At 41.5% G+C, this 19,205-nt stretch overlaps 1 protein-coding gene across 1 annotated transcript; it reads right to left on the bottom strand.

The window, feature by feature from the left end:
• Positions 1 to 516: 516 nt before the first annotated feature.
• LOC117561802 (extended synaptotagmin-2-like) lies at positions 517 to 18,892 on the bottom strand (the record flags this gene model as incomplete). The annotated part of the gene is given in 10 exon segments (XM_034239392.1): positions 517 to 1,363; positions 1,445 to 1,494; positions 1,580 to 1,685; positions 5,602 to 5,733; positions 6,389 to 6,487; positions 8,881 to 9,060; positions 9,339 to 9,508; positions 17,008 to 17,157; positions 17,538 to 17,624; positions 18,818 to 18,892. Coding segments are annotated over 10 exon segments (1,119 nt in total), but the record flags the coding sequence as incomplete, so codon positions are not given.
• Positions 18,893 to 19,205: the final 313 nt, after the last annotated feature.

Genomic DNA, 19,205 nt, shown 5'->3' with positions numbered 1-19,205 from the left:
TAGGTTATTGATCAAAAACAAACGATATATATATATTATATATATCAATGAATTAAGTTGCCCAGCAGAATAAAAACCATCATAATTTAACTTAAATTGCAATTTATATATCTATCCTTATTTTGATAGCAGCTCTCTTACAAAAAAGGTGCTTCACAAAACAAGAATAAAAACAATACAAGTAAATATATTAAGGATTAAATAAGAACTCAATAAAAAAAATATGAAATTCTAGTAAATAATATAATAATAATAGCTTGGATTTATATAGCGCCTTTGAAGGGACCCAAGGTCGCATATGTAATTAAAACCCATATGTTAGTACTTTAACTAAATATTGATGCTTATATGAACTTAAGTACCATTTTAAATGCTTATAAAATCGTATTTATTGCCTGTTTTATTGCTATTTTACCTCATTAACATCTGCATATTCCCCACCACAGATAGCATGTATTTAAAGTGGAAATAACTCATAAAGATATCGGGGAGAAAGACAGAAAACCAAGCGAGACATTTTCCACAAGAGAAAACATTTATTCCTCAAAACCCCCGAGGCGTCATTTCATTCAAAATAATAATAACATAAAGAAGGCAAACATTACACCGCGGGTTTATTTAAGGCACAGGATCGATAACAGGTATTTAAAACGTCCAACGGTACAAACCTCACAACTGAACTCAAGTCCTCTTCAAACGGCTGCTCACATTATTCACGATTGGTTCGAACGCCAATCAAAACACTTCTTCAAGTATCCTTCATTTCACACTTTAGCACTTGTTCATAGCCCTAAAATGCCCCTTCACTTACATCCTCGTCAAATATACAGTGCAATCATTGTACTCTTTGCATATGTGCATTCCTTGTGTATAATCAAGCATAAATAACAACAATACGGAGGGCCACCGTACAATTAGAGGTAAACAATCAAATAACACTGCATGACAAAAGAAATGTCGCTACGTTTGTGTTTGTTTCCGTTCCTTTGGTACGAGTTCTCAAACAGAATTGAACAAATGGGACAGACGGTAATAACCAGGTTGACATATTTCAATATAATGCCACAAAGCCCCTGCAAATCATTATATTATCATCTTCTTATTTACATAAAACACCGGAGACAAGGCAGTTAGTGAGTTCAAACGCATCGCAATCTGTACCAGGATGAGGATGAGATGGGAGATGTTGTTGCATGCTGACATGAGTCCTGGGATGACTTGAAAAATGTACATAAATAAATGTGCCCTTATAATATCAAGATGTCTCTATTACAGCAGAAACGGGAGAGTCCATTATGAGAGGAGGGGGTCGTGAATACTTCTTAAGCTTTGAGACGACACGCCGTCATCACTCAGATCATACCTGCAAGAGAAAACGTATATTTAATAATAAGTTGTTTATTAGCTGAATAATTCACTCAAGGCTGCAGATTAAGTGAATTACCATTGCGTCCATCCTTTAGAGATATCCTCCCCACTTAAATCCACAAGTACCTGCAATTTAGAGCAAAAGATGTGAAGTTTTAAGAGTGTTTAAGAGTCGTTTTAATTCAGGAGAAGAACATTTAATAAGAGTTACCTTTCCCAGAAAGCCTTTGTGTTTGGACAGGATGCTTCCTCCGTTCTTCACGGCTACGTCAAGAGTCCTCCTGTGGAGCTCCACCATAGAAACACTGAACTCAAACCTGCAAAGCAAGATCAATATTATCAACCTTTCAAGCTCTTTAAAGAGTCCTTGATGTTCAGGTGTATATCAGTACGTAGTGTCTCTACTTTAAAGAGTCCTTGATGTTCAGGTGTATATCAGTACGTAGTGTCTCTACTTTAAAGAGTCCTCTCCTGCTGATGTTCAGGTGTATATCAGTGTGTAGCGTCTCTACTTTAAAGAGTCCTCTCCTGCTGATGTTCAGGTGTATATCAGTATGGAGTGTCTCTCTACTTTTAAAGAGTCCTCTCCTGCTGATGTTCAGTGTATATCAGTATGTAGTGTCTCTACTTTAAGAGTCCTCTCCTGCTGATGTTCGGTGTATATCAGTATGTAGTGTCTCTACTTTAAAGAGTCCTCTCCTGCTGATGTTCAGGTGTATATCAGTATGTAGTGTCTCTACTTTAAAGAGTCCTCTCCTGCTGATGTTCAGGTGTATATCAGTATGTAGTGTCTCTACTTTAAAGAGTCCTCTCCTGCTGATGTCAGGTGTATATCAGTATGTAGTGTCTCTACTTTAAAGAGTCCTCTCCTGCTGATGTTCAGGTGTATATCAGTATGTAGCGTCTCTACTTTAAAGAGTCCTCTCCTGCTGATGTTCAGGTGTATATCAGTATGTAGTGTCTCTACTTTAAAGAGTCCTCTCCTGCTGATGTTCAGGTGTATATCAGTATGTAGTGTCTCTACTTTAAAGAGTCCTCTCCTGCTGATGTTCAGGTGTATATCAGTATGTAGTGTCTCTACTTTAAAGAGTCCTCTCCTGCTGATGTTCAGGTGTATATTAGTACGTAGTGTCTCTACTTTAAAGAGTCCTCTCCTGCTGATGTTCAGGTGTATATCAGTATGTAGTGTCTCTACTTTAAAGAGTCCTCTCCTCCTGATGTTCAGGTGTATATCAGTATGTAGTGTCCTCTCACTTTTAAAGAGTCCTCTCCTGCTGATGTTCAGGTGTATATTAGTATGTATTGTCTCTACTTTAAAGAGTCCTCTCATGCTGATGTCCAGGTGTATATCAGTATGTAGTGTCTCTACTTTAAAGAGTCCTCTCCTGCTGATGTTCAGGTGTATATCAGTATATAGTGTCTCTACTTTAAAGAGTCCTCTCCTGCTGATGTTCAGGGTGTATATCAGTATGTATTGTCTCTACTTTAAAGAGTCCTCTCCTGCTGATGTTCAGGTGTATATCAGTATGTAGTGTCTCTACTTTAAAGAGTCCTCTCCTGCTGATGTTCAGGTGTATATCAGTATGTAGTGTCTCTACTTTAAAGAGTCCTCTCCTGCTGATGTTCAGGTGTATATCAGTATATAGTGTCTCTACTTTAAAGAGTCCTCTCCTGCTGATGTTCAGGTTGTCTATCAGTATGTAGTGTCTCTACTTTAAAGAGTCCTCTCCTGCTGATGTTCAGGTGTATATCAGTATGTAGTGTCTCTACTTTAAAGAGTCCTCTCCTGCTGATGTTCAGGTGTATATCAGTATGTAGTGTCTCTACTTTAAAGAGTCCTCTCCTGCTGATGTTCAGGTGTATATCAGTATGTAGTGTCTCTACTTTAAAGAGTCCTCTCCTGCTGATGTTCAGGTGTATATCAGTATGTAGTGTCTCTACTTTTAAAGAGTCCTCTCCTGCTGATGTTCAGGTGTATATCAGTATGTAGTGTCTCTACTTTAAAGAGTCCTCTCATGCTGATGTTCAGGTGTATATCAGTATGTAGTGTCTCTACTTTAAAGAGTCCTCTCCTGCTGATGTTCAGGTGTATATCAGTATGTAGGTCTCTACTTTAAAGAGTCCTCTCCTGCTGATGTCAGGTGTATATCAGTATGTGTGTCTCTACTTTAAGAGTCCTCTCCTGCTGATGTTCAGGTGTATATCAGTATGTATTGTCTCTACTTTAAGAGTCCTCTCCTGCTGATGTTCAGGTGTATATCAGTATGTAGTGTCTCTACTTTAAAGAGTCCTCTCCTGCTGATGTTCAGGTGTATATCAGTATGTAGTGTCTCTACTTTAAAGAGTCCTCTCCTGCTGATGTTCAGGTGTATATCAGTATGTAGTGTCTCTACTTTAAAGAGTCCTCTCCTGCTGATGTTCAGGTGTATATCAGTATGTAGTGTCTCTACTTTAAAGAGTCCTCTCCTGCTGATGTTCAGGTGTATATCAGTATGTAGTGTCTCTACTTTAAAGAGTCCTCTCCTGCTGATGTTCAGGTGTATATCAGTATGTAGTGTCTCTACTTTAAAGAGTCCTCTCCTGCTGATGTTCAGGTGTATATCAGTATGTAGTGTCTCTACTTTAAAGAGTCCTCTCCTGCTGATGTTCAGGTGTATATCAGTATGTAGTGTCTCTACTTTAAAGAGTCCTCTCCTGCTGATGTTCAGGTGTATATCAGTATGTAGTGTCTCTACTTTAAAGAGTCCTCTCCTGCTGATGTTCAGGTGTATATCAGTATTTAGTGTCTCTACTTTAAAGAGTCTCTCCTGCTGATGTTCAGGTGTATATCAGTATGTAGTGTCTCTACTTTAAAGAGTCCTCTCCTGCTGATGTTCAGGTGTATATCAGTATGTAGTGTCTCTACTTTAAAGAGTCCTCTCCTGCTGATGTTCAGGTGTATATCAGTATGTAGTGTCTCTACTTTAAAGAGTCCTCTCCTGCTGATGTTCAGGTGTATATCAGTATATAGTGTCTCTACTTTAAAGAGTCCTCTCCTGCTGATGTTCAGGTGTATATCAGTATGTAGTGTCTCTACTTTAAAGAGTCCTCTCCTGCTGATGTTCAGTGTATATTAGTATGTAGTGTCTCTACTTTAAAGAGTCCTCTCCTGCTGATGTTCAGTGTATATTAGTATGTAGTGTCTCTACTTTAAAGAGTCCTCTCCTGCTGATGTTCAGGTGTATATCAGTATGTAGTGTCTCTACTTTAAAGAGTCCATCTCCTGCTGATGTTCAGGTGTATATCAGTATGTAGTGTCTCTACTTTAAAGAGTCCTCTCCTGCTGAGTTCAGGTGTATATCAGTATGTAGTGTCTCTACTTTAAAGAGGTCCTCTCCTGATGATGTTCAGGTGTATATCAGTATGTAGTGCCTCTACTTTAAAGAGTCTCTCCTGCTGATGTCAGGTGTATCAGTATGTAGTGTCTCTACTGTTAAGATTCCTCTCCTGCTGATGTCAGGTGTATATCAGATGTAGGTCTCTACTTTAAAGAGTCCTCTCCTGCTGATGTTCAGGTGTATATCAGTATGTAGTGTCTCTACTTTAAAGAGTCCTCTCCTGCTGATGTTCAGGTGTAATATCAGTATGTAGTGTCTCTAACTTTAAAGAGTCCTCTCCTGCTGATGTTCAGGTGTATATCAGTATGTAGTGTCTCTACTTTAAAGAGTCCTCTCCTGCTGATGTTCAGGTGTATATCAGTATGTAGTGTCTCTACTTTAAGAGTCCTCTCCTGCTGATGTTCAGGTGTATATCAGTATGTAGTGTCTCTACTTTAAAGAGTCCTCTCCTGCTGATGTTCCACACCCCCGCTGTTATATCAGTATGTAGTGTCTCTACTTTAAAGAGTTCTCTCCTGCTGATGTTCAGGTGTATATCAGTATGTAGTGTATCTACTTTAAAGAGTCCTCTCCTGCTGATGTTCAGGTGTATATCAGTATGTAGTGTCTCTACTTTAAAGAGTCCTCTCCTGCTGATGTTCAGCTGTATATCAGTATGTAGTGTCTCTACTTTAAAGAGTCCTCTCCTGCTGATGTTCAGGTGTATATCAGTATGTAGTGTCTCTACTTTAAAGAGTCCTCTCCTGCTGATGTTCAGGTGTATATCAGTATGTAGTGTCTCTACTTTAAAGAGTCCTCTCCTGCTGATGTTCAGGTGTGTATCAGTATGTAGTGTCTCTACTTTAAAGAGTCTCACGTTTGATCGTAAACAGGATTGAGGGTCCTCTTCATCGTGCTCGTCTTCCTCCTGCCTGTTCGACTCTTGTCCGGCAGCAGATAGAGGCGGATGAAGGGATCAGATCCATCTTTAGTGAAGGCGATCAGGTTACTGAGGACACACGGGACAGAACTGTTTATATATCATGTCACATGGGATATGACATCATCTACCTACCTATCCATCTACTCCTCTCTGTACAAAACGGAAACTGTTTTAAAACTGATTTCTCGTAACACTCCAGTAAATATGAACTGGATCTTTTGGTGAACTAGCCTCATCATTGTAAACATGTGGCAACCGTCCCTGATGTTGGATGTATAGTGTTCACATCATCTTTGAGTGGTATGGGTAGTTAAACAACTATCCCCAAGTCTCCCCTAACGCTCCCATCCCTGCTTAATGGTGTTTGTTATAGCTCAAGACGTCGTCCATCCTGAAGAACATCTCCTCACAAATCACTATGAACGACAGAAACTTGGGCCAAAAAAGAAATTAGAAAGAATCCTTGAGAACACCTTCAAAACAAGTCTACAATAAATCTCAGTGAAATCAGATGTGAAGGGGGGGGGGGGGGGGGGGGGGGGCTCATTTGCACCCTTTAAGTTGATTTATTAATTGTTTTTTTTCTTTATTATTCCTTGTTGGCTGTTGTGTTCGTCTTCTATGTTGAAAAAGGGAAGCGTAATTTCCACCCAAAGAAGTCTGTACTGCTGCTGACACTCGTAACGTAAACGTAATGAGATGTGAGAGCAGAGTGTCTCACCGGCAGGCGTGCAGCACCACGATGAGTTTGTTCCTCTGGGAGCTGTGTCTGACCGTCAGCTGGACCTCACCCAGAAGGAACTGACCGGGCGCCGAGCCACTGGGGGGGGGGAGAGAGAGAGAGAGAGAGAGAGAGAGGGGGGGGGGAGAGAGAGAGAGAGGGGGGGGGGGGAGAGAGAAAGGATCAATTATACAGTAGGGACGGGTAAAATATTCATAGAAATACATTGAAAGGAAGCATGCTACCTGATGCTACCTGATGCTACCTGAGGCTACCTGATGCAACCTGAGGCTACCTGATGCAACCTGATGCTACCTGATGCTACCTGAGGCTACCTGATGCTACCTGATGCTACCTGATGCTACCTGATGCAACCTGATGCTACCTGATGCAACCTGATGCTACCTGATGCTACCTGATGCAACCTGATGCTACCTGATGCTACCTGAGGCTACCTGATGCTACCTGATGCTACCTGATGCTACCTGATGCAACCTGATGCTACCTGAGGCTACCTGATGCTACCTGATGCTACCTGATGCTATCTGATGCTACCTGAGGCTACCTGATGCTACCTGAGGCTACCTGATGCTACCTGATGCTACCTGAGGCTACCTGATGCAACCTGAGGCTACCTGATGCAACCTGATGCTACCTGATGCTACCTGAGGCTACCTGATGCTACCTGAGGCTACCTGATGCTACCTGATGCTACCTGAGGCTACCTGATGCTACCTGATGCTACCTGATGCTACCTGAGGCTACCTGATGCTACCTGAGGCTACCTGATGCTACCTGATGCTACCTGAGGCTACCTGATGCTACCTGATGCTACCTGAGGCTACCTGAGGCTACCTGATGCTACCTGATGCTACCTGAGGCTACCTGAGGCTACCTGATGCTACCTGAGGCTACCTGATGCTACCTGAGGCTACCTGATGCAACCTGAGGCTACCTGAGGCTACCTGATGCAACCTGATGCTACCTGATGCTACCTGAGGCTACCTGATGCTACCTGAGGCTACCTGAGGCTACCTGATGCTACCTGAGGCTACCTGATGCTACCTGAGGCTACCTGAGGCTACCTGATGCTACCTGATGCTACCTGATGCTACCTGAGGCTACCTGATGCTACCTGATGCTACCTGATGCTACCTGATGCTATCTGATGCTACCTGAGGCTACCTGATGCTACCTGAGGCTACCTGAGGCTACCTGATGCTACCTGAGGCTACCTGATGCTACCTGATGCAACCTGATGCTACCTGATGCTACCTGATGCAACCTGATGCTACCTGATGCTACCTGATGCTATCTGATGCTACCTGAGGCTACCTGATGCTACCTGATGCTACCTGATGCTACCTGAGGCTACCTGATGCTAACTGATGCTACCTGATGCTACCTGATGCTACCTGATGCTATCTGATGCTACCTGAGGCTACCTGATGCTACCTGATGCTACCTGAGGCTACATGAGGCTACCTGAGGCTACCTGAGGCTACCTGATGCTACCTGAGGCTACCTGATGCTACCTGAGGCTACCTGAGGCTACCTGATGCTACCTGAGGCTACCTGATGCTACCTGAGGCTACCTGAGGCTACCTGAGGCTACCTGATGCTACCTGATGCTACCTGAGGCTACCTGATGCTACCTGAGGCTACCTGAGGCTACCTGAGGCTACCTGAGGCTACCTGATGCTACCTGAGGCTACCTGAGGCTACCGGCTACCTGAGGCTACCTGAGGATCCTGCAGAAAACCTTTTCCTGGGATTGTTCACATGCGAGCTCATGTTTGTAATAACTCTCACTGTCAGTAGGAGTGGATAAAGTTCCAACTGTTTAAAACCTTGAGACCAACATGTAAATTAGAATTAATATGTAACCCCGATGGTGAGACTCAGTGTGGATCTGTGTTTACATTCAGGCAGTGAGTCATTCTTAAAACAGCTCCAAACATCGCTGTCAATTCCCAAATATGCCTGATCACAAGTGTCTTTACTCTTTACTTAATAACAGTTAATTCAAAGCTTAAACGCAGGTTATTTGGCAATTCAAGGTTGCCATTAAGCTCCAACCAGAAGCACCAACACATACTAAGACAATGCGAAAGTGCCCTAGAGCAGCAGAGCCTAAAGGGAATTCAAATATCCAAATTAAGAGCAATACTTAGTAAACATTATTCTGGTTCTGCTGCAGAGGCGCCGAGGCTTTCAAACGCTAAGTACCGTCTCTCCTTGATACTGAACAAATCCGACTGATCATTTGAATCATGTTTTTAACGATGATGGGAATAGTATTCCTGTAATATTGCAAATCATATTACCTTTGCAATATCAGGTAATTGAAATGAGTTCATTAGATCACGGCCCCTGGTAGATCACACACACACACACACACACACACACACATGCACGCACGCACGCGCACACACACAGCAATGAAAGGTGCTTTACAAATACAATTTATTATTATTGTTGTTGTTGTTTACTTCTGCAGCTGTCGGAGCCTCTGCTGGAGCTCCAGGGTGGCGAAGGGCAGCGAGATGTCGGAGGCGAGGCTGGCCGTAGAGTCTTTGTGAGAGAGAGGTTTCTGATTGTTGTTGTTGCTCCTCAGAGGACTCGAGGAGTACGGCTCTCCATCACGATGTTGCAGCGTCAGGGAGGAGATACTGAGGAGGAGGAGGAGGAGGAGGAGGAGGAGGAGGAGGAGGAGGAGGAGGAGGAGGAGGAGGAGGAGGAGGAAGAAGAGGAAGAGGAGACACATCCTTTACTCAAGGGGAAGTACAGATACTTAAAAATACTCTGGTGAAAGTAGAAGTATGTGTTCAACATGTAAGAAGTAGAAAGTAGAAAGTAATCAGAAAAATAAGTAGTAGAGTAAAGTACTGATACCAGAAACATGTACTTGAGTACAATAACGCAGTATTTGTACTTCATGACTTCTCACCTCTGTATAGGAGGAGGAGTTGGGGGAGTGGGAGGAGATAACTGGGAATGTGAGGCGGAGCGTCTTGGAGATGGCGTTGCTTTGGAGGTTTTGGGCTGAGGAACGCTGGACTTCCTGACCTGGACGGAGGACGGCAGGTCGGAGGAAACCTGCTTCTCCAGAGAGAGGATCTGCAACCAGGAGGAGACACAGAGAGCTATTCAAACAAATATATGTGTCCCCTCTTCTTCATGTCTCTTCTACATCAACATGTGTCCCCTCTTCTCCATGTCTCTTCTACATCAACATGTGTCCCCTCTTCTTCATGTCTCTTCTACATCAACATGTGTCCCCTCTTCTTCATGTCTCTCTACATCAACATGTGTCCCCTCTTCTTCATGTCTCTTCTACATCAACATGTGTCCCCTCTTCTCATGTCTCTTCTACATCAACATGTGTCCCCTCTTCTTCATGTCTCTTCTACATCAACAACGTGTCCCCTCTTCTTCATGTCTCTTCTACATCAACATGTGTCCCCTCTTCTTCATGTCTCTTCTTCATCAACATGTGTCCCCTCTTCTTCATGTCTCTTCTACATCAACATGTGTCCCCTCTTCTTCATGTCTCTTCTACATCAACACGTGTCCCTCTTCTTCATGTCTCTTCTACATCAACATGTGTCCCCTCTTCTTCATGTCTCTTCTACATCAACATGTGTCCCCTCTTCTTCATCTCTTCTACATCAAACCATGTGTCCCCTTCTTCTTCATGTCTCTTCTACATCACCATGTGTCCCCTCTTCTTCATGTCATCTTCTACACTCAACATGTGTCCCCTCTTCTTCATGTCTCTTCTACATCACACATGTGTCCCCTCTTCTCCCATGTCTCTTCTACATCAACATGTGTCCCCTCTTCTTCATGTCTCTTCTACATCAACATGTGTCCCCTCTTCTTCATGTCTCTTCTACATCAACATGTGTCCCCTCTTCTTCCATGTCTCTTCTACATCAACATGTGTCCCCTCTTCTCATGTCTCTTCTACATCAACATGTGTCCCCTCTTCTTCATGTCTCTTCTACATCAACACGTTGTCCCCTCTTCTTCATGTCTCTTCTACCTCAACATGTGTCCCCTCTTCTTCATGTCTCTTCTTCATTCAACATGATGTACCCTCTTCTTCATGTCTCTTCTACATCAACATGTGTCCCCTCTTCTTCATGTCTCTTCTACATCAACACGTGTCCCCTCTTCTTCATGTCTCTTCTACATCAACATGTGTCCCCTCTTCTTCATGTCTCTTCTACATCAACATGTGTCCCCTCTTCTTCATTTCTCTTCTACATCAACATGTGTCCCCTCTTCTTCATGTCTCTTCTTCATCAACATGTGTCCCCTCTTCTTCATGTCTCTTCTACATCACCATGTGTCCCCTCTTCTTCATGTCTCTACATCAACATGTGTACCTTCTTCTTCATGTCTCTTCTACATCAACATGTGTCCCCTCTTCTTCATGTCTCTTCTACATCAACATGTGTCCCCTCTTCTCCATGTCTCTTCTACATCAACATGTGTCCCCTCTTCTTCATGTCTCTTCTACATCAACATGTGTCCCCTCTTCTTCATGTCTCTTCTACATCAAACATGTGTCCCCTCTTCTTCATGTCTCTTCTACATCAACATGTGTCCCCTCTTCTCCAAGTCTCTTCTACATCAACATGTGTCCCCTCTTCTTCATGTCTCTTCTACATCAACATGTGTCCCCTCTTCTTCATGTCTCTTCTACATCAACATGTGTCCCCTCTTCTCCATGTCTCTTCTACATCAACACGTGTCCCCTCTTCTTCATGTCTCTTCTTCATCAACATGTGTCCCCTCTTCTTCATGTCTCTTCTACATCAACATGTGTCCCCTCTTCTTCATGTCTCTTCTACATCAACATGTGTCCCCTCTTCTTCATGTCTCTTCTACATCAACATGTGTCCCCTCTTCTTCATGTCTCTTCTACATCAACATGTGTCCCCTCTTCTTCATGTCTCTTCTACATCAACATGTGTCCCCTCTTCTCCAAGTCTCTTCTACATCAACATGTGTCCCCTCTTCTTCATGTCTCTTCTACATCACATGTGTCCCCTCTTCTTCATGTCTCTTCTACATCAACATGTGTCCCCTCTTCTTCATGTCTCTTCTACATCAACATGTGTCCCCTCTTCTTCATGTCTCTTCTACATCAACATGTGTCCCCTCTTCTCCAAGTCTCTTCTACATCAACATGTGTCCCCTCTTCTTCATGTCTCTTCTACATCAACATGTGTCCCCTCTTCTTCATCAACATGTGTCCCCTCTTCTTCATGTCTCTTCTACATCAACATGTGTCCCCTCTTCTTCATGTCTCTTCTACATCAACATGTGTCCCCTCTTCTTCATGTCTCTTCTACATCAACATGTGTCCCCTCTTCTTCATGTCTCTTCTACATCAACATGTGTCCCCTCTTCTTCATGTCTCTTCTACATCAACATGTGTCCCCTCTTCTTCATGTCTCTTCTACATCAACACGTGTCCCCTCTTCTTCATGTCTCTTCTACATCAACATGTGTCCCCTCTTCTTCATGTCTCTTCTACATCAACATGTGTCCCCTCTTCTTCATGTCTCTTCTACATCAACATGTGTCCCCCTCTTCTTCATGTTTCTTCTACATCAACATGTGTCCCCTCTTCTTCATGTCTCTTCTACATCAACATGTGTCCCCTCTCTTCATGTCTCTTCTACATCAACACGTGTCCCCTCTTCTTCATGTCTCTTCTACATCAACATGTGTCCCCTCTTCTTCATGTCTCTTCTACATCAACATGTGTCCCCTCTTCTTCATGTCTCTTCTACATCAACATGTGTCCCCTCTTCTTCATGTCTCTTCTACATCAACATGTGTCCCCTCTTCTTCATGTCTCTTCTACATCAACATGTGTCCCCTCTTCTTCATGTCTCTTCTACATCAACATGTGTCCCCTCTTCTTCATGTCTCTTCTACATCAACATGTGTCACCTCTTCTTCATGTCTCTTCTACATCAACATGTGTCCCCTCTTCTTCATGTCTCTTCTACATCAACATGTGTCCCCTGTTCTTCATGTCTCTTCTACATCAACATGTGTCCCCTCTTCTTCATGTCTCTTCTACATCAACATGTGTCCCTCTTCTTCATGTCTCTTCTACATCAACATGTGTCCCCTCTTCCTCATGTCTCTTCTACATCAACATGTGTCCCCTCTTCTTCATGTCTCTTCTACATCAACATTTGTCCCCTCTTCTTCATGTCTCTTCTACATCAACATGTGTTCCCTCTTCTTCATGTCTCTTCTACATCAACATGTGTCCCCTCTTCTTCATGTCTCTTCTACATCAACATGTGTCCCCTCTTCTTCATGTCTCTACATCAACATGTGTCCCCTCTTCTTCATGTCTCTTCTACATCAACATGTGTCCCCTCTTCTTCATGTCTCTTCTACATCAACATGTGTCCCCTCTTCTTCATGTCTCTACATCAACATGTGCCCCCTCTTCTTCATGTCTCTTCTTCATCAACATGTGTCCCCTCTTCTCCATGTCTCTTCTACATCAACATGTGTCCCCTCTTCTTCATGTCTCTTCTTCATCAACATGTGTCCCCTCTTCTTCATGTCTCTTCTACATCAACATGTGTCCCCTCTTCTTCATGTCTCTACATCAACATGTGTCCCCTCTTCTTCATGTCTCTTCTTCATCAACATGTGTCCCCTCTTCTCCATGTCTCTTCTACATCAACATGTGTCCCCTCTTCTTCATGTCTCTTCTACATCAACATGTGTCCCCTCTTCTCCATGTCTCTTCTACATCAACATGTGTCCCCTCTTCTTCATGTCTCTTCTACATCAACATGTGTCCCCTCTTCTTCATGTCTCTTCTACATCAACATGTGTCCCCTCTTCTCCATGTCTCTTCTACATCAACATGTGTCCCCTCTTCTCCATGTCTCTTCTACATCAACATGTGTCCCCTCTTCTTCATGTCTCTCCTACATCAACATGTGTCCCCTCTTCTTCATGTCTCTTCTACATCAACATGTGTCCCCTCTTCTTCATGTCTCTTCTACATCAACATGTGTCCCCTCTTCTTCATGTCTCTTCTACATCAACATGTGTCCCCTCTTCTTCATGTCTCTCCTACATCAACATGTGTTCCCTCTTCTTCATGTCTCTTCTACATCAACATGTGTCCCCTCTTCTTCATGTCTCTTCTACATCAACATGTGTCCCCTCTGTGGAAAGAGACTCTGAAAGTTTCAGGAACAAAGATTCTCTCTCTTTTTGATCCATTTCTATAAAAACCTGTCTGAAAATGAGCTGATCAGATTATGGCCACGTTATGATGTCATAACGATGTGTTGTCTTGTGTAACCATTAGCCAATCAGCAACCAAGGTAACCCCCCCCCCCCCCCCTTATCACCTGAATCTCCTCTAGAGCTCCATTGAGTTCTTTGTAACCAAATGTCTCTCAGAGGGGCGTGGGGAGGGGCTCCTTATTTTCATCTAAAGTAACAGACAGAGAATCAGCACTTTGGAAACAGGGCTGAAACAGAGGGGATTATGGGTAATGCTGCAATGATCTGTTTGGTGTTTCAGCCAATCAGAGACAGGCTCTGGATATATCTGAGACCTGTGATATATTGATGAACAAGAGGATACTAGGAGACCTTTAAAGTCACTTTTCCTTGAGGTTTCGTTAATATTATTATTTGACAATAAAAATGATTTTCGACTCCGATTGTTCACGTTTATTTTTAGATTTTTGTGAAGTAAAGTAAAAAATTATACCTGAATATTGTATGATAATTAAATGTTACATTATATTAAATATATTTGTAATCAATCTTATAAAGTGGTCCTAAATTTGCTGATCCAGCCGAACATGTCGGGGTATTTTGAGGACGTTGGTACAGCCTTTAAGGAGCCACCCGTCTGTCTTCTGCTTCTCCAGCGCTCAGTAACTGTCAAGCCATTTGGAAACCCGTTATCAATCCTGATGCGCTGGTTGTGATCCAATACAGCAGGAAAGCCATTTGAGTGTAGGTCAATGTTTCGATACGGCAGCATTCGCTTCCTTATCTGATCAGAGGATGATTTAATACAGGAGGATGTTCAGTGTCAGAAAGAGCAATGCAATCAGGAGGTAACTGGAATGATTTAAGGTTGAACAGACGGTCATATTAATCTGATCGGCTTCCTATAACGCCAAGAGTGGTAAAGGGATAGCTTTAAAATAAAATAGGATGTACGAGGTGCTCATCTTTACTTCATTGTGAAACACAGCTCTCTTCCTGAGATGCTGCACATATATTCTTTAAATAACCATTTCTATTTAATGTATGCAGCACACACACCAAAGCAAATGTGTTTTATGTGTGAACCTACTTATTAGTTTAGCATAAGGTGACCAGATTTTCAAAATGAAAACCAGGGACATTTTGAGTTTGGTCAATGTCTCATTAACATCCAATTTTCTTCACTGTTAAAGAAAAAAGGGGGACAATTCTGGTTCAATGTAATTCGTACATTTGAACTGTTGGATTCAAACAGAAGGACGGTAGCTCATATATGAGACTTCAAAGGTCTTTTATTTTGAAACTGTACATCAGATTGTCCTGATTCTCTCTGAGTGACTAGATGGGGTCTCCTGCTATCACCCTGGAGTGAAATAAGTATTTGATTGACTTCGAGTGACTCTTTGATTATGGACGGTTTCCATTAAATAATAATCAAAATATAGATGGACAATAGATCTCATTTGAGATTTTAAACAGCATACATTTTAAATTGTGCTTCAGAAAGTAATGTTATTTTAGGAGTGTTGTGAGATGGTGTCAACATCAATTGAAATGAGTCACCCAGTGGAAATGTCAGATGTCTTCATAACTGTATCCTTACATTTTACATTCACTCAGTTATAATGTGGTGGTTATACGTAGTTTGTTTTAAATTATTATTGATCACATTATATAGTACATATTTCTTAATTTAAGCTCTAGTATATATGAATATGTGTGGTGTGGTTTTAAGGTATATGTATTATTGACCGAGTAAATGCTTTTATTTTGAAGGCAGTTTTTACAGGCCTCTACCGTAATGCATAGGATATTTGCGCACCGCAACACAACGTGCGGGCTGGCTTGACCGCAGTCTGTTTACCCAGTGTTTCCTGACATGAAACGTTTTATTTCACCTTGCTATGTGTTTTTAGCGTATATTAAAAAACGGGGACATTTCCGGGGAAAGTTTCAACCGGGGACAGGCCAATTCAAACGGGGACTGTCCCCGGAAAACGGGGACGTCTGGTCACCCTGGTTTAGCATAGCATAGCATAACAACGTGTCTCATAGTGTAGAATAGCATAGCTTAGTTTAGCATAGCATAGGATAGCTTAGAATAACATAGCGTAGGATAGCTTAGTTTAGCATAGCGTAGGATAGCTTAGTTTAGCATAGGATAGCTTAGTTTAGCATAGCATAGGATAGCTTAGTTTAGCATAGCGTAGGATAGCTTAGTTTAGCATAGCGTAGGATAGGATAGCTTAGTTTAGCATAGCGTAGGATAGCTTAATTTACCATAGCATAGCGTAGGATAGCTTAGTTTAGTATAGCATAGTATATCATGTTATAGCATAGCATATTAGAATAGTATTCTTTTTTATTTAGTGATGATTTAAAAAATAAATAGAAAATTCCTTGGATGTTTAAACTCTTTCTGACTCTGATCTACAGAAGTACAGCATCGTGGCTAAAACCCTTTATTATAGAGATGGAAATAACAGCCTTGCTTATTTTAACCCTCGTCTGAAATCAAGAATTCCTCATTTCAAGTTTTACGAAGGACTTTAAGAGTTCAATCTTCCTTGTTATCGCTGAGCAGAAACCTTGACATCATGGCGTAGGAACGGAGCATCAGGATGAGATCATAATCTGTTACGAGTTTAATAAATCAGTTCCAGTTTACTGCAGAACATTGTGATGAATCAGCAGATCATGAACATCTGTCCAGGATTCCTCTGACTGAACATCACTAAAGCAAGGCAGCGAGAGCAGGCTTAGGGAGAGTATTACAGTGTTAGCAAAACAACGAGATATACTAATTATTACTCTTTTGATGTGATATTTCTACCCTTCATTAGCTCTGATTTGTTAGCTGTGATTGGTCAACCACTTAGAGATGTCCCGCCCCTCGTACAATGACAGCCAATAGGAGCGTGAGTGTCCTGTAGTGATGTCTCTATGTTCCATAACACAGGGATTTGAGCCTTTTCCCCTATATGAACCCCAATATGTTTACAGTTAAGATAAGTACTTTATTGATGCTAATTTGGGAAATGTTTGCGTCGCAGCAGCATAAAAAGACAGCGTACATTAAAGACTAGAAATAACCAATCCAAAATGTAAACATCTCAAATAGAAATAAAATAGCATTAAAAAAGTAGAAAATATACAAGTGGAAATGAGTTAGTGCTGCAGTGATGTCTCTATGTTCCATAACACAGGGATTTGAGCCTTTGCAGACCGTTTACATGCACACACAAACTCCCCACAGGAGAGGGAAACTCCAAATATTTTATATTACTACACCCCAATATTTGTTCAGTTAGTGCTGCAGTGTGTGTGTTTACCCTCAGAGCCATCCTCAGTTTGATGGTGGAGCTGGGTCCGGAGTTTTTGAGAGGAAAGCTCTGAGTCAGCGTCATGTTTTCCTCCGTCAGCAGGCTGCTCAGAGGCACCGTCAGATTACCCAGGGTGCACTTGTGCTTGTCATCTTTCACCTGTGCATTAAGAGCAATGGTGTGAGCAGAGATGTGAAAGTACACACATCCTTTACTCAAGTAGAAGTACAGATACTCGTGTTTAAAAATACTCTGGTGAAAGTAGAAGTACTGACTAAACTTCTTTACTCAAGTGAAAGTAAAGAGGCTTTGAAATGTACTTCAGTAAAAAGTACCCATAACTAGCAGCTGTTTTAAAGAGTACAGGTATTTGGGTTCAACATGTAAGAAGTAGAAAGTACAGGTATTTGGGTTCAAAGTGTAAGAAGTCAAAGTGGTCAGAAAAATAAGAAGTGGAGATGTACTGAACGAAGTATTTGTACTCCAATACTCCCCACCTCTGTGTGTGACGATTATATATATAACATTTGTTTGTGTACCTCCAGCTCCAGCTCCTGCCTCTTCGGGTTGTGGACGAAAAAGGAGAAGCAATCCTCCCAAAGAGGCTCCTTGGTCTTATAGCGGATCTTTAGAGCAGACAGGAAGTCGTTCGTTAGTTAATCACGAGAGAGAAAAGGCTAATTAACAACAGGATCTATTGATGGCAGCTTTAACGATACACATGGGTATTTTCATTGGTTAAGTGCAGCTGAGTACATTTACTCCATGCTATGTTTAACAATATCAATGAGGGATATTTTGTAAAAACACAGAAGGGTTGTGGTCGCTTTGAGGCCTGATTCATGGTAGAGAAAAAGTGCATAAATACACATTGATTAAATAAAAATAGCTATATTCTATATGTACCAGATTCTTCCACATAGTAAGCATGGCATGGACTTCAGATTAAAAAATCATGACTACAAATTATTATTATCTTATAAATTAGATTAGGGAAAACATATTCAAGTATAAATGCCTAAATAAATATAAGAATGATTTAATAAATACAAAAGTTAATAAATAAATAAAATAATTAATTAATTGATTAAGAAAAAAAGAAAACAATGTAATTAATTAATTAAAAATCATAACTTAATAATTAAATACACAAAGAAATGTAGTGTGTTGCCAAGCATGGAGGGCAACACAATTAAGCATAAATGCATGAAAAAATAAATAACTATATTCATAAATAAATAATCAATAAACGAATGAAAGATAAATAAAATAATGAATTAAGTGAGTGCAAAATTTTTTCGAGTATAAATGAATAAATGCATGAAATAAGAAACTAATAAATACAGAATTAACTTGTTCTTGTTTGATGTAAACCGCCACCCACGAGAAATGACTTATTGATGCAGCACAGAATCTCTCAAAGTGTCACTGCCAAAAAATGTTCTATTATTTCTTTTATGAATCTTTGCAGTGAAACTCAAGCATCAACAATGTACCGGTCACCCAAAGTGCTCCTTCCTCTGAAAACGTCAATATCAGACTTTTTCCATGAGAAATATTTGGTAAACTCTCAGCGTCAGTGTAGAAGCTCTAATGCCAACCCTTTATGTTATGTTGGAGGTCATAACACTCATTTTCTTGTAAGAATACTTCAATTCACCGTCTTCAAATACCACAGACGAAAAGTGTTATCATAGAAATCTGGAGGGAAGGACGGTTATAGAATAAGATGTGCTGCACTTCAATAAGTCTTTGCAACATGTATTCCTGCGAATAAACAGCTGTATTCAATCTTTAATACTTGATATTGAAGCCTTACCTTGCTCTCCAGGGTTTTGTGTCCCACAGTGAATTGGACAAAAGGACTGGGCTCACTGCTACTCTTCTTTGCAGACTGTGAGAGAATCAGAGGAGGAACTATGAGACATAACGCACATCATATCTACAGCCAAACATGAGCTTAGCAGTTAGCACACAGTGGTTTCATCGAGCAGGGCTGCAGGCAGACAAGGAGACTGCAGAGCTTTCTAAATATAGCATGCTGGGTTTTGTTCTGACTGCTTGCAGAATAACAATATCTGCCAGACAGGAGCTTAACCTCGCTCTTTTACTTTCATTTGACGTCCTTCCCAGCAGTATTACATTTAAGCTCCACATTGTACACTCAGGCAGATTAACACAAGTCCTCTCTATGATATGCTACCACT

Source organism: Gymnodraco acuticeps, unplaced genomic scaffold (genome assembly GCF_902827175.1).
Source record: "Gymnodraco acuticeps unplaced genomic scaffold, fGymAcu1.1, whole genome shotgun sequence".
Taxonomy (NCBI): domain Eukaryota; kingdom Metazoa; phylum Chordata; class Actinopteri; order Perciformes; family Bathydraconidae; genus Gymnodraco; species Gymnodraco acuticeps.
Note: the sequence above shows the minus strand (reverse complement) of the source record. Positions and strands in the feature narration are given on the sequence as shown.